At 39.0% G+C, this 27732-nt stretch overlaps 1 protein-coding gene across 2 annotated transcripts in view; it reads right to left on the bottom strand.

Annotated features, from left to right (window-relative positions):
• The window catches only part of LOC121886498 (glutamate receptor ionotropic, delta-1-like), a 313546-nt gene that overhangs the window by 285105 nt on the left and 709 nt on the right, over positions 1-27732 (bottom strand). The window contains exon 2 of one of the 2 annotated variants that reach the window (XM_042396524.1): positions 27168-27452. In XM_042396524.1, coding sequence (XP_042252458.1) covers positions 27168-27441 — 274 coding nt within the window. In that variant the 5' untranslated portion in view covers positions 27442-27452. Of the gene's footprint in view, positions 1-27167; positions 27655-27732 lie in introns of those variants that run through there. The other variant, XM_042396523.1, reaches the window with a different exon arrangement.

The following is a 27732-nucleotide window of genomic DNA, read 5'->3' on the forward strand; positions in this document are numbered from 1 at the left end:
TTAAGCAAGCTTCATCCTTTCAACCAATCAGAGAAGGCCTCTTCGATGAGTGGTTTGCTTTCCAGTCTCATGCTAGTGTTAGCTTGATTTCCAGGAGTTGCATATTGTAGCTTTAAAAACCTTACAAAGAAAATTATTTGAGCACATTGGTGATAAAATCCTGTGAATTCAACACTGATATTACACATCCCTGCCAACAATGTTCCAATACAACCAGCGATACTGTATTAAAACACAACCCAGTGCCCCCATGCAGCTGTGATCACTATATAACTTCATGGCTACATTATTAGAGAGAATATTGTATGTATGGAAAAAATGCAGAGTAGATCTTCTTCACCCAGTACATTTCCCACTTAACCTTCACCGCAATACATTTCATATTCACATCTCTAATCTTCACAAGAACCTTGACTCTGTTCTCTGGGAGCATTCACAGAGATCAGGTACACTCCCGCCTCCCGGTCCTGACCAATCACGGAGTGGGTATTTGAGAAAAGAGAAGGAAGTAGGGGGGTAATGTAAATGGAAGTGAGAGGCAGAGCGGTGGTTGGAGAGACACTTTGCGAAATGGAACGGCTAAACATTTTCCACTTTGCAGAGACGAGAGAAGAAGACTCGGCTTTCTTTATTCAAATGAAACAAAAGAAGATAGAGAGATTTTCAAAAACGAGCGAGAGCACCATCCTGCTTTTTCAATCTCAATAGAAATGGAACGGAAATAGATAAAAAGAGAGGAGAGGAGTGGGAGAACAAGGGGAGCGAATCAAAAGAGAAAACAAGCTATAAGATAGAAAGGTGGTGAGTGGAAAATGAATGAATTAGACAGAAAAATCCATTGAACCATCGGAGGAAAAACACAAGTATAATGTCTGATCTGCCTTCACTGACTTTTGAATTATTTGGTTTTTAAAGTATATTACAGCTTTTCAACATATGGCTATATGTCCCAGATGCTTCTTGGTTGTTTTTACACTCGGCTCTTGGTATGTTGGTCCATCGCTTTGGTCCAGACTGAAATATCTCAACAATTATGGGATGGATTGGTGTGAAATTTGGTGCAGAAGTCCATGGTACCCAGAGAACGAACCCTGCTGACTTTGATGATCCTCTGACTGTAGTGTCGCCATGAAGTTTGTTGGTTTTCAGTGAAATGTCTCAACGATTGCCACAATATTTGGCACATTCATGTTCTCCTCAGGGTGAATTAACTTCTCATCTAGTGCCACCATCCAATATAATATTCAGTTTGCCCAATACTTCAGTTTATGACCAAATTCCTGTAAAACTAATGGCATTCCCATCAGCCTCAGCTATACTTTGTGTTTAGTGCTAATTGGCAAATGTTAGCATTATCATCACGAACATGAATGATAATGAACAATAAACAAAAAAACCCCACTAAGGCTGCAAGTAAAATAGTGAAAAATATAATTTATAATTTTCCAGAGTCATAACATGATGTTTTCAGATGTTTTGTTTTTTTGACCCACAGTCTAAAACCCAAATATATTCAGTTAACTGTCACGTATGACAAAGAACAGCATGAAAACATCACATTTGAGAAGCAGAAAGCAGCTAATATGTTGTATCTTTGCTTAAAAAATGACTAAAACGATTAACTGCTTCATTTTCTGTCAACTGATTAATTGATTAATTGACTAATAATGGTTGCAGCTCTTGATACTGGATATTGATCTGATATTGGGTTGCTGTCAGATCAGCACAAAATGATGGAGTGACTCTATGGAGCATCATGCACATAAACCAGTTACTTTAAAAATGTAATGAGTCACTTGTTACACAGACGTAATCATCACACTATTTACTTAAATCACATTATTATAACACATTACTAAGCAACACTGTGAACAAGCACTTCATCCATAAAGAAGGAGTTCAGCCAGTTATATTCCTCCAACCTTCCAGCTTTCAAGTGACTCATTTATTCTGGCAACGTTTAAATGTTAAGTAAAAACTCGCTTTCTGAAGCATTGTTAAAGAGCAAACCTGAGATATTAATGGTTGTAATATATTTTGGTACAGACCGGGACAAACTCTCAGGTCTGTGTTAACCACATTATGACTGAATACACTGGAAACCCTGCATGCGTGTGCAGTGGGAGGCTGTTTGGCATCAATCAGTTATAACAGGTCAAGAGTCTGAAAAGACGAGCGTCGAGAGATTTCTGTGAATAATGGTTTTCTACAGATTGGTATGCAGGTAAGATAGGAAGCTGTCGCACTGAACTCCCATGAGCCCCGTGATACATTTACATACCTGCATGCATATTTATGTACAGAGAATCACAAGAAGCGCTTAATGAAGACAAATGTTAAAGCATTTGTCTTTTTTCCCCCATGTTTTTGTGTATTCAACAATGGAAAGCTTGACAAGACTATAAACACACACACACACACAATCAGACACCCTCCATGACCTGATGACTCTGCCCCCCAAAAATACATATTCAAAAGCCTACACACACACTTACACACACACACAGCAGGAGACTTAGTGTGTGTCATCCAGCTTTACAAGGCTTTCCTCTCTCATCACGTCACGTTACAGCACCAGAGCAGCCAATCAGAGACAGAGAGTCTTAGAAAGCTCCTCATAATAAAATGTCTTTTTCTTGAAAAGCTCATCCAGCACAACAAGCGAGAGAAGACGATGAAAAGGAAGACAGTGATGGAAAGAGGAAAACGGTGACACGAAGAGAAAAAAAAAAGAAGAAGAAGGAGTGATAGAGAGAGAAAAGTGAGGCTGAGAGACAATTTAATTGTATGTCAGGACTGGGGTGACTGTAGCCTTGTATTTACTTTTATTGATGTCAGTTAAATCTAATTACCTATCTAGAGAGAGAAAATGACAAGATAATAAGAGAGATGATGAAGGGGAAGACAGAGGGAAAGCAGTAAGAATGTAAAGACAAAGAAGATACAGCCAGGACTGTCTGAAAATACACTTCAAAATAAGAGCGGTTTATAAAATGTGATTAGTTGCAACGGTGTTATTACTGTAATTTAACTGGATCAGTTATTCAGCCGCAGCACTTCTTTCTAATTACTTTTTATGCTAAAATTTATAATTACAGTTTAGCGGTGTGACACCATATCAACCCAGTCTCACATCAAAATGTGTAATAGCTACGTTAGTTTCCCAATAACGGCTCTAAAATTATAAGATGCCTCTGTTTGTTTGTTTGTTTGTTTGTTTGTTTGTTTTTTGGCCTGTTCTTTTCTGTTGACCTGCATCTATGTCATGTGACTGTCAGGTTTCTGTCTGTTAATATTATATGATAGTTTCAGCATTAAAATGTGTTTTGATAAATAAAGGAATGTGCATTTTATTTTCATAATCTTCATTCAGTGAATGTATATGATGTTTAGTTTGACAGTTATAGTTTCAAGCTTTCTATCGTTGCTATGGTGGTTGCTATGGATGCTGCTATTGCTATTATAATAATCTGAGCTGTTATGTTATTTTGTGTTATTTAACTGTTTGATGATGTTCTTTTGATAAAATGTAGATTTTAGAGCCTTGGGGATGAACTGAATATGAAATCCAGAATTTGAAGCTTCGTGATTGGCTGACAGGAAGACCTGCCCAGACGTAGTAATGGTTTCCTTTTAATGATACCTTTAATATCGTTTCTCAACACAAAAACATGAAAGTATCCTCGATAACTCAACAATACGATAGAGTTTTAATTATTTCTCCTTCAATTCTGAGAAATAAAGTTTTTTTTGGTGAGTTTTTGATAACTGAAGTCTACGGAGGGGCAATGTATTGTGGGTAAATTGACACGTTTGATTGCTCTTTTGGGTTGTCCAATGTCAGTGGGCTTCATTCTATTTCAAATTGCCTCCACTCTAACTATCTCTTGGTTAAAAAAAGGCGTTTTATAGCCTGAAGTGGTAAAATGTAAAGTTTCTCATTTAATTTTAAAAACTGACAGAAAAAACTTAAATTCTCAGAAATAAAGTTTGTCTGTTTTCGCAGACAGAAACTTGGCAGACAAAGGCCTCTCTAACAGTTTTAGAGCCTTTATTGTGAAACTAATATGTTTGGCTATTTGTGTGCGTGGACCAACGTTGCTTTTACACATTTTGATGTGAGACCGGGTTTCTCATCAGACATGCAGGCCTCCATCCTCCAATCAGGAAGCAGTGTGAGGTCAACAGGTGAGTTTATAAAATCGCTCTAATGTTACAACTTATGTCCGATAACAACGTTCCTGTACCTTTTTTTTTTGTTTCTACCTCAAAGATAGTGAGTGATCTTCAATCTAATCACTATATATTGAATACTGTGGATGGTGCTTGAACAAAAACTTAAGAACAAGGAGGAAATAATAAATTATAATAACATACAATACATTTTCTCTATGCTGATCAGCCATGTTACATGTATATACAGTGTATAACAAAAAGAACTGGGAGATATGGCGACTAAACCCACATGATGTTCTGCTCTGCTTTACAATTCAGAACGTGTTATGAATGTAATGAAGTGAAAAAGCAAAATCCCTGTTGCCCGAAAGCTGAACAGCTTTAATGTTGGTGGCCTGGTCACAAGAGGTTAAAAGCTAACAGCCATCATCCTCAGGCTGCAAATAGCCACAATTAACTGGCCGAGTGAGCTCAAACACTGGTTTTACCATGAAAATAAAGGCTTTGGCAGCTGATTTTGCTGAGCAATAAAAATTAGCCAAAGTGATGCTAAACTATTCAGATTTATGTGTTTTAACATCAAACAAGCTTCAAAAACAGAGCGAGCGGACGTTGTCCTGTAAAATGTCTCCAGCTGAGTCCTTTCAGGTAGTTTTTTCTGTCTGGTACCGCTGTCACTGAATAAATAAGAAGAGAGATAGGAAGAGAAAGAAATCAAGCGTGAGAGCACTCTTGCCATCTCTCTGTCTGGTCCCTCTTTCTATTCCTGTTCGCCTTCGTCATCGTGTCCCTCTGAATCTGCGTCACGCTGGCTAGAACCTGCGTCCGCTCACTCAGAGGAGGATTCGTGACGTTCCGCTACGGTTTGGGAATCTCAGAGTCCTCCGTCCTCACAGAGATGATGCGTCATTGAGGTTTGTAAAGAACTGACATTCATTATTCATCCCATAGTGATGTCAAAGGTCAAAAAGGCACCCCTGGAGGCATAATGACTTCTTTCACTATCAATAATTCACAAGTATCGTCTTGATAATCAATTAGTCTTTAAAATGTCAGTAATTACAGATGGCAACCATACTTTAGTGGAACCCAAAACAATGTCTTACAGCAAAAAAACACCCACAAAAAAGAAGCTTTACTGTGCTTCAAATGGACAAAAGTGAGAGAAAATGCTGAAAAAAGAGACTCACCTCGAGGTCCATTTAGTAGCTCTTCTGGAGCTTTTGACCGTATCACACTATCCTCCTCAGCCGAAGAAGATCAACTTTTGTTTTGATTGTTTTGTCATCTACTGTTTGAGCGAGACGTTCCTTCTGTTTCACTGAAAACAGGAGTTTAACTCAAAGTCCTACTTACTAGCTTTTTTTTTAGAGTTTTCAACCACAACTTGTGGTCATCATCAACAGATGGAGTGTGCTTGGTGACTGATGTTTCATGCTTAGGTAATGTAATGACAACTACAGTATCTCCATGACAACTGAGCAAAGTGTAAGATGTAGTAGAAAGGTCCAGAAAAGGTTATTAAGTAGACCTTGAGGGCTTTTGTGTGTGTGTGTGTGTGTGTGTGTGTGTGTGTGTGTGTGTGTGTGTGTGTCAAATTGTGTGATATTATACTTGATAACTACAGAAAAGGTCAGTGTAAAAGGCAATTTCTTTACAGCTGATCAGCTTAATCAATAATCAACTATTTTTTTCGACTCTTGACTCAACACGGTGTTCATGGTAACTCAGCAGCCAGCGGGGGATTCAGCTGAGGCACGACTCCGGGGTCCTTGCTCTTCATGCCTTCAAAGAACAATCATTCTTTTATCTTTTTACCTTTATCTTGTCGAGTCTAAAAATCAAGGTGAAATCAGTGGAAAATAGCTGCTACGCCAATCAAAATATATACCGCAAGCTTTTTCTTGAAGATGTGAAGTGAAACTTGAACACAGACACTTTTGTGCCATATTTGAATAAAAATAGAGATACTTTTGAAAGCACTGAACCTTTCAAGCTCTTGTTTTACTTTTCCCAAAAGGCGCAACTTTTGAAGAAATCCTAAAAAAAAATACACTGCGATGCTGCGTTACAGTCCGGTATGAAGCTGTCATGTCACAAAGGTTTAACGTGATGGGACACTAGTTCATTTAAATGTCAAACTAATACACATCTAGTGGGATTTTTGCTGATAGTCCACAGAAAAACTCACTGACTGCTGTTCAATTTCTGCTCCCAACAAGACTTTATACCAAGTTACACACAAGAACAGAGAGACTGAAAGCAACTTACACTGACATTCATCTCCAGAGAGATTTAAAACAAGTGCAAACAGAATAATCGTTTGATTGCAACACTGCTAGAAAGTAAGAAACACAAGAGTCAGAGTTACTACATGACACAACAAGAATGTTATTTAAGGACCTGCTGGTTGCAGCTACGTGCAGATTTACGCATCACTAAATTAAAACCAGTAGCACCTCGTAAACTATTTGTTACGTAGAGATGAGTCGTTACTAAATATTTACAGCTACTAATTGTAGGTGGAACTGCTGCTAAGCTAGCTGAATGAACCAACTGACAAAGCTAACGTTAGCTTGCTAATATCTGAAGAGTAAAAGAGGTTAAATGAGGTAGAGCTGCAACAATTAGTTGATTAATTGATTAATCAATTAGTTGACTGACAGAAAATTAATTCGCAACAATTTTGACAGTTGAATAACTTTTAGTCCCCTTTTTTTTTGCAAAAATGCCAAAAATTGACTGATGTTAGTTTCTGATATGTGAGGATTTAATGATTTTCTTTGTCATACATGATAGTGAACTGAATATATTAGGGTTAAAGACATGACTGTTGACTGGGAAATTATGCATAATGATGTAAATCATTAGTTGCAGCTGTAATATGGAATATGGTCGACATATCTGACCTGACACTTTACATTTAATAGAAAAAAAAACACAATATACCTCAAATTACAAAACTATATGCCGATGATGTTAACGTAAATTACCGAATAATGTCAGTTAGCTTAGCATAATGGGATATTTCTCTCTCACTGTAAACTGCATGAATACTATTAATTCTAAAACACACATATTTCTCCAGGGATGCAGACAGAAATAAAACAAAGTCAGACCTACATTCACAAAGGTTTGTCAGTTATTTAAATGTATCCTTTGGCTCCTAAAACTGTTATTTTTTAGTGATGCTACAGTGACTTCCTGTTTACATAGTTGCATCTTGTTGGACTACAGATGTTTCCTAACAGCCAATCTTTACATTACTTAAGTGTTTGCTATCAAAGAACTTTCTTAAGTTTTAATGGACTCCTTAGTTCCCATGACAGGAAATCCCAATGCTGCAGCACAATTATATTTTAAATGACGGCGTGCTTCCAACTTTGTTTGTACCCTCATGCACAAAGCCAGGGCTGTGTTGCATCAGCTGTTCATAAATCCATCACTAAGCGTGTGCATAAAGTTCATCCTAAGCTCTTAGTAATTACAAATTAACTAGTGATTTACTAAACCAGGTTGCACCTGTCATTACGTCAGAGCAGAACAGAGGAACACTGTGCTGCAGATTCCTAACGACACTGAGAGATGGATCTATATGGTTCGTCCCATCCTTTCAGTGGCCTGCGTAACTATGGCAACCTCCATAGTTGTGAAAATAGTCTTGGATGGAAACCAGCAAAAAGGTCATTCAGGCTTCGTACATTCAGTATGAGTTGACAGAGGAAAAGAACAAATATTTGCAGATTCACATTAAATAATGATGTCACATAACATCTTCCTCTTTTAAATCTCTTTAAATGCACATTTGTATTTAAATTGCTAATTGCTAATACTCAATTCATGCCTTAAACTCACTTGTTATTATTAGTATATCAATTCTACTTTTATTTATATTCATCTGGTAATTTCTCTTTTTGCTTTTATATCTTTGTAAAGCACTTTGTAACTTGTTTTTGAAAACTGCTATATATAAAAAAAAGTTATTATTATCATTATTGTAATTAGTACTACACTGACATTTAAGGTTGCAGAAGAAATGTAATGACATTTAGGACAGTTTTTGTAGAGCATGATGATTAATTAATATTTAATAACTTGTTTTTCATCTTTAAAACTCTGAGAGTTATTTCCATTCACCACCTCTCCAGTGAGACAATATTTCAGATTTTGTTTGGATTGGAGGAGAAGAAACTTTAAGAGATTATTTCAATCAATCAATCAATCAATCTTTATTTATATAGCGCCATATCACAACAGAAGTCATCTCAAGGCACTTTTCACATAGAGCAGGTCAAGACCGTACTCTTTACGTACATACATACATTTATATTTTTTTATTGTCAACAAATCTCATGTTTGGAGCCAAACTGACAATGAACTGATCTACTCACTAGTATTGTGTGTGTATCCAAAGCCTGATATATCTTATTCCTCGGTGCCGTACAGCCTCATCCTTCACAGTCAACTGGTGAAAGATGTCTGCTCTTGCACCATTTTTCAAGTTATACCTGCATGAATTAACTTTAGGATGTGTAATTAATAAATAAAAAGGCATTTCAGCAGCAGCAGCAGCACACTCTCAGCTGTCTCTACTTTGATTAATGCGATACATGTGGAAGTCCATGTATGAGGGAGGACACGTAGGCAGACCGGCTGCCTCCCTGAACAAGCCGAAGAGATATCGTTATCAAAGAGCTCCGTGTTATCATAGTGGTACAAACCCTGTGACCTCGCCTTTCTTCCTGCAACGCCGCCATCAGCAGCCGATTAGAAAAACATCTTAACAGAGACATCAAAGAAGAAGAGAGAGAGGACATCAGGGGACCACATATGGAGCCGGTACGTGTCCGCGCAATGTGACTTCAAAACACACTGGCCTGCCGAACGGCTTATTAATGACTATAATATAGACGGCACGACTTCAAACACATACAAAAAAGCAGCGAGGTTATGGAAGACAAGACAAAGAGGAAAACAAGACAAAAGATGGATACATTTAGGATGCTGGGATTTCTTTTGAACACTAAACCAACAGCAGATAAAGTTAGAAATCAGCTGATGGAGAAAGAAAAGAGAAAGAATATTTCTCTCAAGAGTTGGTGGAGACCAAACCAGAGCTAAAATATGGAAATGGTTGCTAATGGTAAATGCTAATGGTAAATGGACCGTACTTACATAGCGCCTTTCTAGTCTTCTGACCAAAGTTAGAAATCAGCTGATGAAGAATGTGAAGCATTTAGTGGCTAAAGAGACAAATATTTTTCTCAGGAGTTGGTGGAGACCAAACCGGAGCTAAAATATGGAAATGGTTGCTAATGGTTAATGGTCTTTCTAGTCTTCTGACCAAAGTCTCAACCTGCCCATCAGAGGAAATCTAATCATTCACACACAGCTGGAGCAGCCGTCAGGAGCAATTTGGGGTTCAGTATCCGGCCCAAGGACACATCGACATGCGGACTGGAGGAGCCGGGAATCGAACCGCCGATCTTCCGATTAGTGGACGACCTGCTTTACCTCCTCTACACTGATCAAAACAATTTTTTATGTGTTTTGAGCTTGTTACCTGCACCCAAGTGGCTAAAAATGATTGCAACTTTAAAACTTGCATGAGATATTAAAGAGAGATTTCTTTAGTCTTTCTTATTTATTTATTTTTTTTTAGATTTTATTTAATTGTAGAGTGTTTGAACTGGGGTTGTAACCATTCCTGTTTTTAAAATGTATTACATTTAGCAACTATTAACCAAAAAGCCAAATTATACTTAAAGTAATTGCTTTACTTGAGTTATTTTTTAAAAAGATCAAAACTAGTCCAACTTAAAGCACTTTGCATGTAAAGCAATATAAGATATAAGACATACTATGTGAAACCTGAGCTTATTATTCTATTAAATCCTTTCAGTATGATTGTAGTAAATTGTCTTACGAGTGAAGTTTTCTGGTAAACTTTGAAAACTATGACTTTGTTATTTGGCGCTGGAAAAAAACTTTAAAGCTGCAAAAATGAACCCTGGAAATTCAACTAAAATAAGCTGAAGCAAAAAAAAAAAAAAAAATGAATAAAATCTGCAGCCGCCTACTCTCTTCCCTACTCATCATAGCTGACCAGTGACTGGTCTTTTACCTTCTCGGCCTCTCATGACTGGAATCAACCATCCACTCAGTTAACCACAAGTTGAGCTACAAGGACACAAACAGTTTTAGCCTGCCTGCCTCATCTCAACAGAGCCTAGTGACTCACTGCTTAGTGCAACTAATGATGCACACCTGTTGTCTGTGTCACTGATTAAGCAGATAATAATATGTCCTAACATCACAACACTCTCTAAAAAGAAACAGGTGAAACACAAACTACTCGACTGAAACCGTGCAACATCACTGATAAATTAACAGATAAACAGAAACACTAGACTGAAATAAGTGATTAAAAAACACAAAAAAACCCAAGTAATGTTGGGAAGGAGGAACCTTTTAACACCCACCATTAAGTGACTCAGCAGATGATGTAAAAACTTCAAAATTAAATGATTTTTTTCTTCGTTGTACAATGAAAAAACTCATCTTGTGCTGCCAAAACACCATAAAGGGACTCTAAACACAACCATATATTACACACAATCCTAGACAAGTATTTATAGCACATGTGAGACAAGTTTAAAATACTTTACTGTAACTTTCTGAGTCCTCATATGTCCTTCAAGTCAAAACATTCTTGTGCCTGCCAAAGGCTCAGTCAAACAGAGGAACCATTGTGTTTCCATTGCTTCCTATGGAGACACAACAAAGAGAGCTAACGAGCTGAGAACCAATGAGCCGTTGTCTAACGTCGCTTTGTGTTGCCCCGTGCAGCCTTAAATATGTATGAAGCAATATGAGGTTCTCTAAGTGGCTTTCAGACCGAGGTTTAATCCTCTTGGAGAGTTTAGCCCAATGAGGGGTGAACAGGGGGCCCGTTTGACAATGGAGTTCAATTGACGGAGAAGCATCCATTTATTTCTTTTGTAATTAAAAGCAAATTACAGAGTGTGAGTCAGCTGGGATTGGCTCAAAACGGTCAAACGCAGTAAATCACCGGGACGATTATTTAAATGCACATAACAGTTTAAAGACACGAGGAAATGAGCGCTCGGGCGGGCGGGTCGGCACAAGTTCACCTGCGAGTTGACGTGAAGATCATCAGACACTTCTAAGGATTGCAGCTGGGGGACTGATGGTGCTGGGGTGGTTTTATGTTAAGCTCTCTTTAATGTCTCTGAAAATTAAAAACACAGAATGAATCAGAGGATTGATGTCCAGGCAGGACGTAGAGAAACTAGACTACTGTAACTGTAACCTCACATTTCAACAACGAGGCAATTCAAAGTGCTTTACATAGAGCGTAAAAGGCATTAAAACAGAATATAAAAGCAACACAAGTAAAAAGACATATAAAAACAATTAAAAACTGTTAAATTTGGAAATAAAAAGAAGCTAAAGAGGGAATAAAATAGATAGAACAAGAGAATAAAAGTTACAGTGCAGGGTAAAATATTAACCCTCAAATTTGGTTTAATAAAAGGCGGCAAACAGAAAAGTCTTCAGCTGCGATTTGCTAGAGTCTCAACAAAGACTAAGACCATTTTCCTAAATTTGTAAATGCATCTTCTTCTGTTTTAGCCTTCCATCTGGACTAAAACAGCGTTTTTCTCCCCTGAAAACTGAGCTTTTCCAAAACATCCTCCACGGTGTGTAAATGTGAAAACGCCGGGGAAAACGGAGCTTTGTAAAAACGCTGTAATATCCGTAACAAAACAGATGGTGGCAGTAGCGCGGTGTTGGAATAAGAAGAAGAAGAAGAAGAGATTAGCAACAATGGCCGCCATTCAGGCTGAAAACAACCTTGTGATAAAACCACACACGGGGGCTGCGTTGATGGAGGGTGTGTTGCCTCGGGTACTGGTGAGAAATAAAATATGATCCAGGAAGTCGAGTTTGAGTAACCGGTTAATGCATTTAAAGATTTATCAGTCGCTAAAACACAACACAATAGTTTATAACAGCTCCTGCAGAGCCACAGAAGACATTATACGACTATACGACACTTAACACGACTAGTAAACTGACTTTGAAGTGTACGGTTGGTGGACTGGCCCTTTAATTCATCAGCATGAAGGTGCAGCTGTGGTTCTCATAGAAACGAAGGTGCAGATTTAACCGAGTGCACATTCTTTATGTAAAACAGCTCTACAAGGAGGCAGAAACACAGATGCATCCTAACAGCGACCAGCCTCAGGCAGAGCCATCTTCCACACACCGCCTGGAGTAAATCCACCTCCTCTAACCTTTTCACCTCTCTCTCTCTTTCTTTTAATTCCCTCCGCTCTCTCTCTCTCTCTTTTTCCTCTTCCTCCCCGTAACTTCACGTTTTTAATATTTCATATTTTAATTAATCTTTCTTTTCAGGCGCGTCACGCTTCGACGGAGATCTCGCCGCTCTCGAGAGCTCTCGTTCATCTGATCGGCCTTGTCGGCGATGAAAGATTTATTAAATTAACAGTAGAGAGCACAGTACGGTTCGGTCACAGCGCGCGGTGGCAGAATGGAAACATGATATATTGTTGCTTTGAAATCACTGAAGAGGGAAGAAATCGACTGTTCAAGTTCACTTTTCTGCTCTGTTTTATGATCAGCGGAGCAGCAAATGCAGTTTGTCTGATACCATTTACAGGATTTAAATGATACGGCTGCTCTTATTTTATCTTTGTATTTGCTTTTTTTTATTATCAACAATCCCCCAAAGAGACTAAAACCAACAATGAATGTACCGTCTTTGTCTGTGTAGCCAGTATATATATATTCAACATCACAATAGGAACTTTTTTTTTTTTATCAAAATTGTTATCAAAATGTTTCACAAATCCTGTAAAAAGTTTGTCTATTTCTCAATACCTTTCTTATCTTTAGCTCTTATTTCTCTCCACTGAAGATGCACATTTTTATAAATCAAAAGTTTAATTTTAAAACAGTTCAGCAGGGTCTTAAAGAGACAACAGCCTGTTTCAGACCGAGGCTGCATAAAGGACCGGTGCAAGATAAATAAAAATCATGCAGAGTTATTCCAGTAGAGCTCCAGAATTTAAACATAGACCTGGAAATGTGTAGAATATATCTCCTTTAAACCCTGATGCAATATAATATTTGATGTTACAAACACCTGCTGAACAACTTCAACCAACATCTACAACAGATAAAACTTCACCTCATCTATTTGCAACATCAAAAAACAGCCAAACACACGGAGAGAGGATGTTCCTCTAAGAACTAAAAAATAATTTAGAGACACTGATGGCGACACACACACACACACACACACACACTTCAGTCTCCGTGTCAATGTCTTTATCAGCGTTTCTCCCCAGGACGGCCTTCTGTTCCGCCTGACAGCTGCCTCTGATTGGGTGTTGATGAAAAACACCGTTTCCCAGAGCGCACTGCAGCTCAGCTGTCCATCCATGCGGCCGGCCGGCGGTGAGTGTGCAGCCAGCGTGAGATTTGGAGTCTGCAGCTTTGATGCGGCTGAGCTGCTGCATCACGCTCAGTGGAGCCACGCAACCACAGCGGCCATATTGATACCCTCGCAGAAGGGCAGAAATCAATCCTGCGCTCTGTGTGTGTGTGTGTGTGTGTGTGTGTGTGCAGCTTCTTCTTCTTCACTCCCTTTTTTTCGTTCTTCTGCCGTGGCTGGAGAGGCTTAAGAAAAGTGATGTCTGTCAGTTTAATACATGATAAGCTGCCTCAGTGTGACCTAATAAAAGGTTCAGTTCACCCAAATTAAGCGTCCACCATCCTACCCACCTCTGCTCCCCCCAGCTGAGGAAAACATAAAGAGAATATGGTCTAATAAACTGTGACAGAATGACAATAATCTCATCAACTGTTGGGCAGATTTTACGTCAAATTTGCCGGGAACATTCGTGATCTCTCGAGAATGAACTCTAGTGGTTTTCGGTGACATCCGACCTTTCGTCAAGTGTCACCCTGAGGCGGGAGTGTCACGCTCGCTCGCAAAACTCTAATAATCTAAAAGGGCAGGTCGCTTTTTAAATTTGTTGAGCACACTGAGAACAAATCCTTTTATTTTAACGAGCCCATGACATTTCCTCCAGCACTACGAATAAGCCAAATTATCATTATTGTGATTGTTCCATCCGACAGTTTAGTATTATGGGGTGTCATGGCATTTAAACACTGTTGGTTAAAAGTAGGATATACAGTATTCTACATTACTGTCTGTCTGTGACTGTCGCTCATGATATTTTATATATTTTTATTAACGTGTACGCATCGATAAGCACCTGAAATGTAAGCAGCATTACTAACATTCTTGTCTATGTGCTTTCTGTGTACCTGAAGGATTAAAAAAGTATATTTTAGGGGGGAGATCAGGGTTAAATCATCCCTGGGTGATACCAGAATATCTATTTTGAGAACTTCTGATTTTGCACAACATAAATATGACACACAAGGAGGTTAGTTGTTTCGCTTCTGACCTTACTATGAATCAATTCACTGGTCGTGTCATTCAAAGCGCACAAATAATGCAGGAAGCAAACAGGCCGCACAAACAGAAGAAATAATCAAGTTACATGAAGATGATAGAAGCGAATGTGGTGAAATTGCTGCTTTTTTTTTGGAGATGTCAATGCTATCAAAGACACATGTCAAAGGTCTGCTGCTTTCATAAAACAATCCTTCCTCTAAGAAATTCATGTTTCTATTTCTCCAATTTGCTGCACTACTTGCTCCCAGTAGGACATTTTACTTTTTTTACTCTGTGTATACAGAGTATTATATTCTTATCTGTTTTATATTTTTTGTATCTTATACTGTATAGTGTCCATATATACATATATATGTTTTTATATATGCTCTTATTCTTATTTGGGCATATATACGTTTGCTCCAAATGACATTTAATTGCACTAGAACAGTGAAAATGATCTTATCTTAGACTAATTTGCAACAGCAAGTGTCGTTAATTAACATATCTGGCAAAAATGTTGATACTGAATGTATGAGTAAAATGTTCAGTGATGATGTATTTCTTTTATTTACACCAAGATATATTATCTTGCAGTACAATATCCACTTGTATGTTATGTTATGTTGTTATGTTTAAACATTGGCAGCTGGCTTAAAGTTTGGGTTTAATACAGGAAATAGTCACCAGTAACCTGAAGCACAAGACCCGACGTGTCATTTAACATTTAACTGAAACCACCGTTGTTCATTAACTTTAACCAAAATGCTTTTTTTGGCTCAAACTTAAACACACTCAGGACTCGGAAAACGAACCTTGGTGTCTGGCGTCCTGCATTTTGTCCGCCCTCCATCCACCCTGAACACCTCCCCGAAGAGTGAACTGGGAGAACAATTTAATAGTAGACTGTAGACACATAATTTCTAGGAGAAATAGTTGCATTTAAAACCATATTCACGGGTGTTTTGGCATGTTTTACTCACCGTAATCAGTGTGTGCCTTGATGCCTTTTGAGGTTTTCACATAACAGTCATATCACTTCTGTTTCTGGAAGTTTATGAAACATCCTCCATTGATTCTCCTCACACTAGACAACAAAACAAATGTTGACAGCCCAAATAGCTGCACTTGAATTCAGCCTTGACCTCCCAACATGGCTGCCATTGGAAGGATTCAAAATTCTCCCTGTATATACTGTCGCTGCTGCAAATTTCCAACTCACATGGTGGAATAAAACCGCAGGCTGCACCTCATGAAACAGAATTTCTTTGAGGAAGTTTGTGAGAGAAGCGAGAAACTCTGAACACAAGCTGATTTGCAATGTATGTGAGTTTTACGACCAAACTCAATCACTCATGAAGACAGAAAACTCACCATGTTTACTACTTTGTTTTCCTTTGGACGTAGGAATAAAACTTCAAAAAAATGCAGTCGCCCTCCTCCGGTGTCACACTCGGCGAGTTCAAAACACATTTCGCCTCGTCCACGGGGGTCAGAAGACAAGAGCGACGGCATGAAAATGCTGAAAAACGTCTTTCGGAGGACGGTGGAGAGAGTTGAAGAGAACATGGGAGACAGTGGGAACCAGCAGGGAGATTATTAAAAGGCCATAAGGGAGGTAATAACCTTTATTGACCTTTATTAACCTTTATCGAGCGCCATCATCCTCTATATATAACCCCAATAGAAATGTCTTGTAATAAGACATCAGCAGCCTAAATCCAGAAACAATTGTTCTGCTTTTTTTGTCTTTGAAAATGTCCTTAAAACACAGGCAGGTGTGTGTGTTTTTGTTTGTGTTGCCTCCCATCGATATATTATAGTCGCTTTGTGCTATGAGGCAGCAAACATCTTACTTATTGCCTTTTAAAAAAATGGAGCAGGCAAGGTTGCGAGTAAGGGGGGGTGGGGGGGGTTTCGGAAGGAAGGAGGCAATCCAAGGAGCTCCTTTTATCATCATAACAGCCGACTGACAGAGCGGGCCGGTCCGTACAGACTCGGCCAGACAGCCAAACCAAAAAGCCCATCTGCTCCTCGTATCCCTCAACAATGAGCCTCTAATCTGAATAAATGGGGCCTCCTGCTTGGCTCACACTTATAATGGCTTCGCTCATCACACGGGGCGAGGAGGAAAAGGGGATGAAGATGAAGAGGTAGAGAAAAGGGAGGACGAGAGGGGGAGAGAAGAAGATTTAGTGAGTGCGTTCAAAGTTGGTGTCCAAACTTTACTGTGTATGTTCAATTTTGTTCAAGGAGGTGTTTAATGTATTTTGAAACAAGGTGGATCCAAAGGGCTGGAGGGGTTTAATGAGGAAATTAACCATGAAAAATAAACATTATATATATGAACAATTAATGGATGAGAGAATATAGAATAACAGGAATTAGAGAGGATAAGTGTCGACAGGAAACCAACGACGTAGCGGATCGATAACATTGTGTGATTAAGTCCAGAGAGGAGATATGTCTTTTGTTATGTGTGGTTTAACAAACCAAATCTGCCCTCAGGGACAATTAAGTTTGAATGGAAAACCGATACGAGAGGGATGTTGATGAGGAGTCTTTGTACTGTCGCGAGGCGCCATATGAGGGGAAACAGTATGTAACATTGCGGTCTGGCAAAGCTCAACGACCTTTCAACAAGAGTCAAGTTGCACATCAGTCCTTTCAGCGACTGCAGTGGAAACACCAGTTTTCTTCCAAATTTTCTGCCAAAATTGAGAGAAATTGTTGAGTCATAAAACATCACCTATCACCATCAGTTAGCAGAAAAAAGGGGCTCTATTAGCAGCCACTTATTATTCAAAATCTAACATTCATGAGTAGCTTTTGTTACTTACAGGTGACCAGTAGACCTGGTCAAATATAAACTCTAACATTTCAACAAACCTACATGTTTAATCCACCAAGTTTAAAATGAGAGATTTGGCCCAAATATCTATAAGGTCCCTCTGATGTTCTCACATCACTTAACATAGTGGATGAATAAAATAGAAATTATAATATTTATCATCTGCCTTCAGGAATTGGTCACCATCTCCATCTCTCCAGATCTGCATGAAGTAAAACAACCTTCAAACCTCAATTTAATGTGTAAAATAAAGATTTAAACCAAAATGTCTCCAGATCTGTTTGAAATTCTCAAACAATCAGTGCAGTGAGGAAGTCAAAAAAAACAGAAACAAATCATCTTCCTTCACTGCTGAGCTGCCATTGAGCAAGGCGCCACCATCACAAGGGTCGATGGTTTTTATGGTATGTTGCTGATGTTATAAGGCTGCAGGATTTTAGAAATACTGAGGTCATAAGTCTACATTCCTGCAGTGTAACTTCAATCCCTAATTAAGTTAACCAGACAAATTTTATTACTTTATTCTTTTCAGTTTTTGGTTCATTGCATCTCCTTACTTTATGGTCTAAAACCTGCGTCAAAGTCTTCTCCACACTACCAGGTTATAACTCTGCTGGAGAAATATTAAATCCCTGCATGAAAAATAAAACTTTACATGTTTCATCAGCCAAATGTAAAGATATGTAGCCTAAAAAAAATCATCCTTCAAACACCACCATCCTCAACTTGTTAAAACTAGAAATTCACAGAAACAAAGACTCTGGAGAACTCTGACCTCTGACCTCAATGAGTGTTTACATGATTATAACAGTATCCAGGTTTCTGATCTACCAGCTGAGTAACCTCAACCTCAACCTCTCTGAACTCTGCTGCATTCATTTATCTGCTGGATTTTGCTTCTCTATCTGATCACCAAGAGCAACAACACATTTCATGAGCTGCTAAAATCAGATTTCCTTCTCCAAAAAAACATGATTATAACCAGGACTATTTGTGTGTCACTAGAGAAAGATCACAGTATCACCAAAGTCAAACCGAAACTTTAAACTACACACACACACTTTCTAAATAAAATAAAACAATAAACAGAAGAACATTCTCTTGCTGTAAGGACGATTAACATGCAGAGAATGAAATCCCACCTCAGAGAAAACAAATGAGTCTAAATACATTCAGCTCGACTCCGCACAGACCCTGACGCTGCTCGACTAATTGGGATCACGAGGCACCGTGTCTCTGCCGAACCACACAGTGGAAACATTCGCATCCACTTTCTCCATGATCCCTCGACAGACTAATCCCAATTACCTCTGAAATGAGCACTTCAGTTGCATTTAACAATCGGGTAAAGACAAAAACAGCCTCATTAAAAAGCTACTAACTGCTGTCAGAACTGTAATGTTATAGACATAATTAAACATTCATTTGTAGTGGACACTGATGACTGATGCGGGGAAATTAAGTGTTCCGACACTTAATGGCACTTTTGGAAAACCTCACATTTGGTCCCTGAACCTTAAAATCTTTATGACTGTCTGTCAAACGTGACACGAGGCACCGCTGGTCTGAGTTTGATTAAAATCCAAGACAACACCTGAGAATTGGACTAAATGTCCATGTCAATACCATAGACTGTATAAAAATATGGACGTAGTTACCGTGATGTCACTCGTTGGTTTCTGAAGAGCGGTTTTGAAGCTAAAAGTGAGCCGCTCCAGCCGTCGCCATCTTGGCAGTGCGTGACGCTGCCTAACTCCCAGCCAATCAAAAATGGGCAAAGAGGCGGGCCGAATGGCTGAAACAAGCCACCTAGCGGCTGGCGGACCTGTCACTCAAAGCAGCCATGTCCTTCATTATGCATAACTTTACGGCTTAATAAAGTTTAAACAGGTGAGTTATAAAAAAATTCACCCCCCGTACAGTTGTCATGAAAGAGGAAATTAGCTACAGAGACCAAAACTGTTTTTTGTACCAGGCTGTAAACATGTTTATTTCTGCTGTAAAGTTGGACATTTTAACATGGGGGTCTATGGGGATTGACTCGCTTTTGGAGCCTCATGTGGCCATTCAAGGAACTGCAGTTTTTCTTCATTTTACAGCCCCAGACGTTGCCGCTTGGTCAATACTCAGTCTGACATCATTCAGTCATTTTCAGCTAACAAACACGCTGCAGTAGCGGCCGCTATGAGCAGTTAACTTCATGTTATTCATCTCGATTGAAGAAAAATATGTTTATTTAAGAGTTGTTATTTCTCTAATTGATTTATTAGTTGACTGTTTATGGTGGAAACAGTCATCAATAAGTGCAACATCTAACTTGTTGGAATCACTGTACGAATTTGAGATTTGTGCAAGAACTCAGAGGTCTGCAGCCATGCTAGCCAAGACATGTTTACTCAAAGGGTTGAGGAAAAATCACCTTCTTTTCCCCCAGCCTGGAGTAACATGTTGTGTAAATGTCTAAATCGTGAAAATTATTACAATATGCACAAAAAGGTTGTTTTTAGTCAAATAGTAACGCAGATCATAGCTGCAGACTGTGACATTATTAGCTGCACTACCTTAACTCACAATGGTCGACTGTGCTGACTGAATTTAACGGTCACATCTCCGAGAGGGACAGACTGAAAATGACTCTGCGCACTGATCTGACATCTGTTCATGTGTTTTGTTGACGAGGTATCATCTCTGGCGATGGAGTCTAGAGTTGAAGCGCTGGCGATCAACTGAACAGTTTCTAGATTTGCTGGGTGGCTAACGCTAGCTAGCAGCAGTCTGCACATATCAGTAAGTAAAAAAAAAAAAGTTATGGTAACTTTTTTAATTACTGGTAATTTTATTCACCAACATAATTGCTGAGATCTCGGGACACGACTCCATCACCACACAGAATATTGATTATGGATGATTCTGCATAATACTCACTGTCAGCATTCTCAAAATTATTCATTCACTATGTAACACATTACTTCCTGCATTGGAACTGAATGTTTGCACTGAGTGTAAAATGTGCACGGTTGAGTGGACTGCAGACTGTTACTCTGGATTATCACACACACCGTCAACAGTTTCCATTGCAACTATTTCTTCAGTACAAAGTATATCAAATTCCTTTTTTTTAAAACTCTGTGAGCAGCACAAATTAAATTCCACACACAGATATTTCAAAACCTGCTCAAATAAAACCAAAGCTCAGGGGTTAAAACATCATAAAAAAAATAACAGCACATTGAAAACTGTGTCAATACTTTCAAGAGAAGCCAAAAAGTAAAATCTGAAAAGCACTAATGCGCCAAAGGAGCTCCAATAGTGTCCATTTCACCTGCAGTCGGTTTAGTTAAGAGTGAAAATCAACCAGACGATTTTACTGCAAGTTATTAACAAGAAAAAGAACATTTGGTGTTCAATTACTTCAGGTTTTAAAATGTCTCTTCTAGGGATGCACAATATTATCGGCATGTCATCAGTATCGGCCGATAAAAGCTCTAACTGTGCTTCCCTTGATGGACCGTGTCAGCCTGACGGTCCCGCTGCTTCTTCCCACTTTAACCTGAATAACAAACTGGGGCTCGGTGCTCCACATAGAGAGCCAGGGCTAACGTTAGCTGGGAGGCTAGCGAAAGCTAGCTGGCTGTGATCCACCCATGTGGATCCAACTGGACCACCGAGCCCCGATTTGTTATTCGTGTTTGGCTGCACAGATAGGAAACACCTCGGCTGACAGGATGTACCACTTTGTTTGAAAAATAAAAAACTTCTTCTTTTTGGTTCATAACAGCGGTTGGCAACCAGCGTATTAGGCGCATTACCGCCACCTTCTGCTCCAGAGTGTGGACCAGAGATTAAATCCTACACATTAATCCTGTCTGTCTAATAAACTCAAAGAAAACTCTACTACTCCACCCACTTGGCAGGTTCATTTAATTCCTAAATTCTTCCTTCATATATTGTCTTCTTGATCATACTTAGTACAATCTATGCTTGCATGTTTAATAGTCTCCTCAGCCAGCTGGAGAAAAATATGTACAGATATCGGCATCGGCAATCGGCCACAATGAGTTTTTTTATTAAGAAATATCGGCATATCGGATATCGGCAAAAAATCCAATACTGTGCATCCCTAGTCTATTTGTGACTTCTCTAATGCAGCTTTGGTACAAATCGATGCTTCTACATGTTCAGAATTGAATGTTTTATATTATATTTGTTCCCCTTAGATAAGAGCTTGTCTTCCATCCGTTAAACCCAATATTTTTCCCCACTTTCACTCCCTTTTCCAGCCCCTGTCATAACATTGTGTCAGATATAACATTATCGGTTACTGTGATCCTCGAGGGGTTTGGTCCATCTGTTCACCTCCTGCAGTCACAACCGAACTGTCCGCTCCACCACGCTGCAGTGTTTTTTCTTCTGTGGAAGTCCCTGCTGATCTGAGCTGGATCAGAGGTTCACTCTCAGCTCTCATCACTCCGCCTGACACTTGTTCATATCGGAGCTGGAGGGCAGCTTGACATCAGAGCACAGCATCCATTAAATCTGTCCAAAGACAGGGTGGTTTATTCACCCCGACTGGGTTCATCTCACCCTGCGTTCTTTAAAAAACAGAAAAATCCCCTTAAAACATACCAGCGTTGACAAGCAGCTGTTACGGCTCCATTCACACATTTATATTTTCTATCTTATTTGTGTGGATAACTGTGCAAACAGATATTGTGATTTCCTGTCCAGGTCTTTTTACATCTAGCATTAATAAAGTCTGAAAGAAGAAATGTTTCACTTGTCAAAAACATTATGTGATTCTTTTATTATCCTTTTAATTGGATTTTATTGAAAATCATTGTGTACCAGCAACAATCAGCCGACTGCAGCAATAACAGGACGGGAAACAGCGACAATGACCCAGATATTGAAACATTACACTACATAGAGCCAACAAATAACACAGCACACAATAATGAAAACATGATTGCAGCAACATCTTCACACAAAGGTTAAGCTATTATATATGTTTGTTTAACAGTGTGGTGCTTCACTGTGATATAAAAGTTTTGGATGCAGCTACAGCTCACAGGCTGAGAAGATTATTGCATCTCTAATAGCTGTTATCATATCGTACGGACGGTTCAGACAGTTTTATGTTGCAAAGCAATCCTGCTGCAAAGTTTTTGTTCCTGGCGGACCACTGACTATTATTTTCATTTAGGACTGATCTGTAGAGTGAGACCGAGCTCATTACAGATATATTGGTATCAATTTATATGTTGGCAGGAAGACAATATGTTTTAGATTATTTACCAACAGTGACGTCTACTAACAAATGTATTTTATACTGTAAAATCTGCTCTGGATATTTGTTGGTCACATTTATTAAAGAATCAAATGTAAAGAATCCTCATTTGTTTCTGTTAAAAATGTGTATATATTGGCCAATATATTGCTAGCTGATTTTTTTTCAAGCTATCATATATCAATATTGCTGTCAGCCTCAAAAACCTAGTATAAGAAAAGAAAAAAATCTATATAATGTTTGAAATAAAGTGAAAAAAAAGTTCATGGTCAGTTCTTCAGAGGTCTTATTTTGTCTGATTCAAAGGTCAAAAACTCCAAAGATGTTTACAATGATATAAAGCAGAGAAAGCAGCAAATCATCATAATTGAGAAGCAGGAGGTGTTTGTCATCTTGGACAAAATAGATGACTCATACTATTGATTGTCCAAAATAGTTTAAAATGTGTTTTGGATTCAGAGATCCAACAATTCAATACAGAGGGATACTAATGCTGCCAAGTGTTCAAAAACTACTTACTGGATTAAAGAAAAGCAGTGAACTAAAACATGACAGGATGAATCTGAAAATGGTGGATGATAGATCTAAAGTAACAAAACCAAGACTAAAAGATTTACTACAGCCAGGCTGATAATTCTGCTCACACCGCTGCCAAGAACAGGGAAGGTCAACCATGTGCTACCGAGAAAAAACAAACAAAAAAAAAAAGTGCAGGTTTTGTGCAGCCATGCTTGTCCTCCAAGACAAGATTAGTGTGAAATTGTGTGGTGTTGAAATCCAGCAAAAAAGTGCTTTAATGCTTCCTGTTGCGAGTGCAGACTCTTAACATCGCCTTGGGCTTTACCACGCAAGGGTCAAATGCCCCCAAATCCATCATCAGGATCGGAGGCGGGCGGGGTGCAAAAGAAGGTTAGAACAAAGAAATCAAACTAACAAATCTGCCATTGGAGAAAGAGTTTTTTTTTTGATTGTGTAAGTCCTCCAAAAATGTAAGCAGCAAAAATGCATTTATGTGAGTATTTATGGATGCCTTCACAGTGTGGTGCTGGAGAAGGAAAGTTCTCCTCTGCAGCCTCATTGCTGTTTTTTAGTCTTAATGTTCACTGAGCTGCTGGTTCGTTATTAAAGGATTCAGATCCTGGCCTGCAGCTACTAATGCACTTACTCTAAATCACTCTGGATAAGAGTATCTGAGAGGCTAAATGCCTGCATCTGTCTATATCCTTATATTGTAATTGCCACAATCCTGTATCGATTACGCTCAAAAATCCATTGGGCCTAATGTGATTTCATTAAGATACAGTCCAAGTAAGCTATTCCAAACAAATACACCAGACAGGAGAGTCAATCTCTCAAGTTTTGCTGCAACACCCAGTCATGGAAATCTTTCCAAAGCCAGAAAACATTGAAAAACATTCAGGCAGTCTGCAGTCATTCCTAATGCTTTTTCAATTATTTGACTACATGTATTCCATGTGTGGTGGTCTGCCATTTCTGTACTCAGATGCAAATTTGAGCTGGGAATGAAACAATCTAAATCTCCAAAAGAACAAAAGCAAGAGAAGAACTAAAATATAAAACTGGACGCCCTTCATCATTAGAACAGTTGGGTTACATTTGATTCATAGCTGAGCTGGCAGTAAGTGGTGACGGTTACTACTTTATCCAAATAATTGGCTATAAAGAGCCAAAGTGAAACCAGAACTTCCAGAATTCTGCTCCAGAAGTAGGAAAATCATTCAAAATCTCAACGACGTTTGTAGTGACGCAAATAACTAAAAATCCAGTCTTGGAACTCAACAGTATGTCGGTGTTGTTCACTCCATAAGTATAGATAAAGATGGTATTTAGCTGCCTTTAACACTCCCCATCTCCCATGAGCCCTGGACCATATGATGCAGCATGCCAAAAGAGTCGAGTCCTTTAGCGAGACGAGTGTCTGTGGTTAGTTCTCGCAGGAAAGAAAGAAGTGAATGATGTAGAAGTTTTTAGAGAGCAGAGATTATAGCTTAAGTTGTTTTTTATGGGTATGAACGAAATCAAGTCTCAAAGGTTTTCAACTTCTAAAAGCAAGTGCTGTAGTGGAGCCAATTTGACCTAAGCTAGTAGAAGCTGGTGGGACACAGGCTAGACAGGAAGTGATGTCATGACTTAGGCTCCTCATAGAGAAAGAAGTTATCTGTTCATGTAGAGAAACAGCAGCATTCTTACTGCTAAATGCATTGACAAGGAGCACCATCATGAAACCCAAAAATATAACAAAACAGAGCAGCAGTTACTGCCAGAGGTACAAATATCAACTAATCTGTGTGAGCACAAGTTCAGATTCAGTTTCATTATCTCTGCTAGACGTAACCCTGGAGGAGATCATGTGTTTGGTTGTGTGTGTGTATCTGTCTGCAGCTGATCTCACATTCTACTGGAGCCATCAGCCTAATTTTATTGCACATTTATGACAGTAGAACCTCTCGTGGTTGCTGTGATTCACAATTTTTGAAAAACCTATTTTATAACATAATTTACTGCTCTGTTTTATACCGCCGTTGACTACTGACTCCTCTTAACCAGCTGGTAGGGGCAGCAAGTGATCAACAACTTCTTGTTCTGAATCTTGTTTCCACTCAGGATAACCAATCATGCTTTATTGCCATGTTAGATCAATCAGTGCCGAATTTTGGTACCTGGAGAGCCGGGTTGTGTTGTGAATTCACATAAATCTTGATAATATTCTTTACGAGCCTATCCTCAAGCTTAGACTTTCATCTTTTCAGCAGTCCTCGCCATTTTACAATATGCGTTATGACATAGAAAAAGGCAGTTCTGGTATTCAGCTAGGCTGAAAACAAGGTTGCAGGCCACATTTTGGCCTTTGTCGTGGCTCAAAAACTGACATCTGTAGAAAAGTTTGGTCTCATCTTGAACTGGCGCATCTGCAGATTAATTCCATACCTGATATGTTATGATCCACTAAAGTTTGTCACAATATGAGATGAATAAATACCCGTGTTTGTTATCTTCGCCGCCATCTTGACTGTACTCTATAGAGGAAATTTGCTTTTACAGTCTGTACACAAGTAACAGTCAAAACAGGGTATAAACAAACAAGAACAGTCTGTTACAGTGTGCCCAGGGCATACACATAGATAGAATTTATATGTGTCTAAACCTGTGTGTGTATATGTGTGTGTTTCTTTGCTTCGGCTCCGTCTAAAAAGAGCAGGTGAGTCATCAAGAAGTCGCGGCACCCAGCTGTGATACTACACAGAATGTTAAGATAACGTCGCTGCTCAAACCCTGAGAAGAAACAGGCATCCCACAGAGTTCAAACACAGGAAACAACAAACGTTGCAGCAAACCAATACCAGGGAAAATGAGAAAGAAAATAGTGACATAAAGTCAAGATATCCGTGTCAAAACCAGTAGGAAGATATAACTCTGAAGTATGACACAAGAGACACATTTTTCATTGATGCTTTGGATGCACACACAGAATGAAAAAGCAGAAAATTAACTTTTAGGTGTCTGTATTAATATAAACATATAATTATCAACTTTGAGACAAATCTCATCATGTAGATTATTTGATTTAAAGATGCATATACTGCTCTGCTGCTGAATCAGAAATAAAATACACCTCTCTACATCGTGTTAAAATGGTTCATGGAGTGTGAAGACTATCATTGACAACATTAATGTATTTGTTGTCAACAAACCTAAACCTAAATTGACTTTTCAAAGCACACTAATTTCTGATGAGAGATGTATAGATTAAAAAAAAAAAAGCTTAAGATGTGTCTGAAACAGGCAACTTATCAACTGGCTATTTCAAATTATTCTCCACATCCATTTTCAAGCACTATAAAACTTCTCAATTTAAGATCTGAAGTTGTAAACAGGGTTTCTGTCAGTGTGATCACTAGCAAAGCCACAATTGCTCTTCTGCTGATGATTCACTTGAGAAAGAACCAGTATCACAACACATGAGAGGACACAGAAACCACAAAATCAGTTATGTCTTAATGCTAGACTAAGATTCACCATATTTTACGTCTGAGATTTGCTTAATTTAAAAGAGCATTGGGCTCCAATAATAGCCAGATGTGCTATTGTGAATTTCAAGACTTCAGAATGATCCAGTTCCACAATCAAACACAAATACCTGCATTTAAGTGGAGTGTTTGTCCGCTACAACAAATAGCAGCTGTAACAGCTACTTGTTAAATTTCCATCAGCAACATATCTCCAAAATTTCCACAAATCGCAATAATCAAAACTTTCAAGTTTCACTCGAAGCCCCGAAAATCAAAGCGACAGCGAATCTGTCGATCACTTACCGTACTCGATGTCGTAGAACACGATGAATTTCTGCCAGCGCAGCTCCTCCACCAGTGTCAGCATGACGTCATTGAGGCGGACCGGCGGCCGAGCGGCCAGCGTGTAGCGCTGCCCCCCGGGGCTCGGGTTGAACTGGCAGGCGGTCCGTGGCGATCCCTCGCTGTTCCTCTGGATGTACAGGTGAGGGATGTGCATGGCGTCCGTCAGAGACTGCAGCGCGCTGGCTGACGCGCAGCCCGTCGAGGTAACCAACGCCAAGATGCCCTGGTTCATCAGCTCGCAGGCTGGAAGGGAAGGAGAAAAGAAAAAGGTAAGAGGTTGAGGAGTGCAAAATCATTCCCACAAAATGTGGACAAAATTGTGCTTCATCCAGCAGAAAGAGGACACAACTGAGACGGCAATTAATGTCACTGAGGACCAGCTATATTTTTAAAACTTGGCACAACACAATTTCCTAAAATACCATCAAAAACACCAACTCTGAAATTCTATGAACACATTAATCAGTGCATCCATGGATGACTGCCAAAGGCTGTATACAAAAGCCCAGTTATAATGTTAAAT

The sequence above is a fragment of the Thunnus maccoyii genome, chromosome 20 (assembly GCF_910596095.1).
Source record: "Thunnus maccoyii chromosome 20, fThuMac1.1, whole genome shotgun sequence".
Classification (NCBI taxonomy): Eukaryota; Metazoa; Chordata; class Actinopteri; order Scombriformes; family Scombridae; genus Thunnus; species Thunnus maccoyii.